A 4,352-nucleotide genomic window follows, 5' to 3' on the forward strand; every position below is an offset into this window, starting at 1 on the left:
GCAGCAAGAAAATTGATGTTATCGTTCAGCTTGTCACCAAATATGTTTGAGCCTCGATAAAGTATGCGCCATATGTTAAAATGTTAGCCACAGCAACAACATCAAAACATGCCCTCACAAACTGAATGTATTTTTTTTTTAATCTGGGTATGTCTACTGGGTGTACATACCACACATTGTGCACAATGGTCAGCTAAGTGCCCTGACCTTTCACTCTGTTGAATAGAGAAGGTCATTCAAAGGGCATCAATGTCCCCTTGGTCGCCTTACAGTGCATATTTTTTTCTTAAATCTAAATAAGAGTTCCACCTGCTTTTCAGCACTGAACCTTTTTGTGTAGTGCTACATTCACATTGGAAGTTCCCTTCGGTTTTGATTACCCCACTTCCCACCCCCCTCGTCAATGCAGATGTGAGGTACAACAACCTGAGCTGCAATCACAGGCGGTAGCGCTAAAACGACACACACACAAAAAAACGTTCACTACCATTGGAGAGCAAGTTTTGTTTTCAAGACGGTCCGGACATGTCGGGTTTTGGGTCATATGAGTGCGTTTGCAGCGACACATAGGAGCACAGCAGATTAAATTGTTAGTAGGTTAAATTGCTGAAGATTAAAAGTGTGAAGGTTCATCTCGCTGGTGTCCTCAAGTCAGTCACAATAGATGTTGACTATTCTTTCCCCTCCATTTCACTGAAAATCTTGGAACGGGTGATCACCTTCACCAAAAAACGTGTGTGTCAGTGTAGTCCCTACCTCTATCTATGAGTCAATATGAGTTAGTAGCACCAAAATTGGGATCCAGCAACTAAGCTATGTGTTTTGTTTTTGAGTATACTTTAGAGCATGTGTATGTGTGTGTGTTTGTATGTGTGTTTGTTTGTGTATGTGTGTGTGTGTCTGTGTGTCCTGTGTGTGTGTGTGATTACATTCCTGTCCTTGCCATTGAACATCGGACCCGTGACCTCAAACACAGTCTCTGACCAGTAGTGTCTGAGTTTACATTTAACCTCTATGTTACACACCAACACAACATTTGATCCTCTTACATAGAAAAAAAAATAACAGTAAGTCTTTACATTCATGTCAACCTGACAACACAGGTTATTTTAAGTAAATCTAAAAAGCATATGCTGTAAAACCATACCGACAAGCAAATGATAGCGCATGTTTTCTCAATGACCCGATAAAAATCACTTAATCACGTTAACTTGAAACGAGTAGTGTCCGTGTACACGAGGGGGACACTCTGATATGAGCGAAGCAATCAGAGTCACTTTGAACGCTTCATTTCCACGACAACCCTCAACCTTGTAAACAAACACAAACTGCGCCATATACGGTTGAATGCATCCGGAGACGCTGAAGGTAATAATATATCGACAAGGCTGAAAGCAGAACCTGTGACCAGCTGAAGACTGTGGCCTATGTTTGCCCCAAGACAGAGAGAGGAGCTTAGGTACCTGAAACATAATTGGTAACTGTTAAAAAGTAGCAGAAAGACTGAAACAGAAAAAAAATATTTTTTCCCGTTTGGTGGTGTGTATATTGGAGGATAAAATCAGGTGGTCTTGCGCCTCGGTCCTGCAATGGGACAGGGGACCAAATGTTTAGACTAACACAACTCAGAGGACTCAACGCCACTTTAAAAATGAAACAAAAGGTCGCTTTCAGTCAGAAAAGCATATTCACATATCAAACATTCAACTCCCCCCCACCCCACCTTTACTCTTATTTGCTTCACTCACTAATACTTCATGAGTCCTTTTTTTTGTTTACTAAAGTGAGAAGCTTGCCCATTGCAATTGCCCCATATTTAAATACCTGTCCACCGAACTAATATCAAATGACTTGTCTCACTCTGGATCCTCTCTGTGTCCTTCAGGCTGTCCTCCTCCCCCTCCTCAAGTCTCGCTTTAGCCCACCTTCTGTGGGTTGGTGGCGCGGACGCCTTGCTCGTACGTGATTCGCTGGCTGATGAGATACTGGGCGGCCTGTGTTGCCGCGGGCGATCCCGTGATGGTTACTTTCCGGTTGCGGGTGCCGGGGATGAACTCCCCCTTTTTGGAGATCTGGATCCGTGCGCCCGTCAGCTCCTGATACTCCACCAGTGTCTTGCCCCCTTTGCCCAGGATGGCGCCGACTAGGTTCTCCGGCACGGCGATCTCCACCACTTCCTTGCCGCCCTCCGTGAGCTTCTCGGTGCCCAGCAGGGACGACGCCACCAGGGGGGAGGACGCATTCAGGTAGCCGTTGGACGCCCCGGTGGCGGCGGCCAGAGAGCCCAGCGAGAAGCCCCCCAGGGTGGGTGCGGGGTGGCCGCCGCCTGAGGCCTCGCTGGCGTAGGAGGCTAGCAGGTTAGCGGCCGCGGCGGCGGCCGGGTTAGCGCTGGCGGCTACCGCTGCCAGGACGCCGGACGCGGCGGCGGGGTTGAGGCCGAGGCCCAGGGTGTTGGTGTTGTAGCCGTAGCTGGCCAGCGTGTTCAGGGCCGAGGTGATGGCCAGCAGGTCGTTGCCGGAGAAGCTGGACATGGCCGTGGGGAAGCCGCCCATGCTGGCCAGGCTGGCCTGGCCCAGGAGCGTGGAGGCAGTGGCGGCGGCGGCGGCGTTGGGCAGCACGTCGGCCGTGTTGGCGTACGGGGAGCCGGTGGGGTTGGAGTTGGCCACGGGGCCCGTCACGTTGGAGTAGCTGATGTTCAGGCAGCTGCTGCTCTGCGGGTCCTCCTGGATCTTCTGGACGATGATCTCCACCGCCTTGCGGTTCTGCTCCGGCTCGCCGCTGACCGTCACCACGCGCTCCTGCAGGTTGATGCCCTCGGGCTTCTGGGAGAGCTGCACCCAGGCGCCGGACTGCTCCATCACGGCCTTCACGGTGGCGCCACCCTTACCGATGATCAGCCCCGCGGTGCTGTTAGGCACAATCAGTTTGGCCTGCACAAAAAAGAGAAAAGAACAACAGATAAACACGCGTTGGGAGTTTTAGGGAGGAGGTCGGAAATAAGGAAGGGAACAGAGGTGAATAACAGAGGGCAGGGACAGTGGGAGATTAGGACATAGCAATGGCAGAAATGCTGATGCACTGAGGTTGGAATGGAGACACTGTTCAGTAGAGTATCTCCCAGAGTCAGAGTATCTCTCTGACTTTAGTCTCACTCCACAGCCTGTGCTTAACTCAGCCATTTGTTGATCCCTAGGCTTATGCAGCAGCTGCCTTCAGTTCTCTCTTCAGTTCTCTCTCTCTCTCTCTCTCTTTCTCTCTCTCTCTCTCCTTCGCCTCTCTCTCTCTCGGCCTGGGACATGGAAGATAAAAATAACTGCGTGCCCTCACATTTTCCTGCCCCACAGAAGGTTTTGGTCCACGGGGAACCACCAGGGCCAAGGCCTGTTAATAGACTGATGTGCCGAAGGAAGGTCTGCTAAGCTGAGTATGGTCTAGCGATTGTCTGACCACTTTTACTACTATTACTACCAGGGAGCCCAGTCACATTAACTATGCATTTCAAAGGGTTCCACTGCAGCGATCTCCCTTTTAGGAATAGCAGTGAGACACCTACACTGTATATCAATTCCCAGCAGCAGCAGACCCTCCCTTTTTAGTTGACAGGTGCTTTGCTCTTTCCTTCAAACACTGATATTCATTCATTTATTGTCTAGTTACTGTTTTATTCATTCTACTCAGCAATACCTAAGAGGCAAAGTAGAGAACAAATGAACAGACAAGCCAATTATTTCACTTCAGTGCCCAATAAAACCGAATAATTTCCATAGTATTTTTATGGCAGCTCCAATCATATAATCGGATTACTTTGTTGCTCACTAAACTGTTGCAATTGTGCATTTACATCTCATAACAGCACAGGTTTGCAACAATGTTAGCCTGTGTCTGTCTGTCTGTCTGTATTCTACAAGCTACCTATCATGCATACTAACAGCATTTGTTTCAGGGCTAATAATATACTGTTACCTTGTTGCATAGCAACAGACCTTTTCTTGTGGAGCTAATATTTTAGAGGAAAGAAATTATCAATAATGAAACTACTGTTAAAACACTCCAGGTCACATAAAATAATAATAAAATTATCCTTGTAATGGTATCACGATTCAAGGTTGCATCTGGTAATGCAGATCAAATGAATTTACAGGCAAAGCACACAACTACACATTCATATAAGATATCTCCACTTCTTCAAGTAGACTACTAATTCACTCCCCTCTTCTGCTAAACGACAACCAATATTTGCACTAGCAGTGAACAAACTTGCACTCACTACCTAATAGTACCCTTTGTATCCAACAATGACTAACCAGTTCATGTCATTGTAGATAGATAGATAGATAGATAGATTATTTATT

General features: G+C 47.6%; 1 protein-coding gene across 2 annotated transcripts in view; it reads right to left on the reverse strand.

Annotated features, from left to right (window-relative positions):
- Positions 1-1,789: 1,789 nt before the first annotated feature.
- nova1 (NOVA alternative splicing regulator 1) overlaps positions 1,790-4,352 on the reverse strand; it is a 20,079-nt gene continuing 17,516 nt past the window's right edge. For both annotated transcript variants that reach the window (XM_062535594.1, XM_062535595.1), the window contains one exon: positions 1,790-2,930. In XM_062535594.1, coding sequence (XP_062391578.1) covers positions 1,917-2,930 — 1,014 coding nt within the window. In that variant the 3' untranslated portion in view covers positions 1,790-1,916. The remainder of the gene's footprint in view (positions 2,931-4,352) is intronic.

The sequence above is a fragment of the Sardina pilchardus genome, chromosome 5 (genome assembly GCF_963854185.1).
Source record: "Sardina pilchardus chromosome 5, fSarPil1.1, whole genome shotgun sequence".
NCBI lineage: Eukaryota > Metazoa > Chordata > Actinopteri > Clupeiformes > Clupeidae > Sardina > Sardina pilchardus.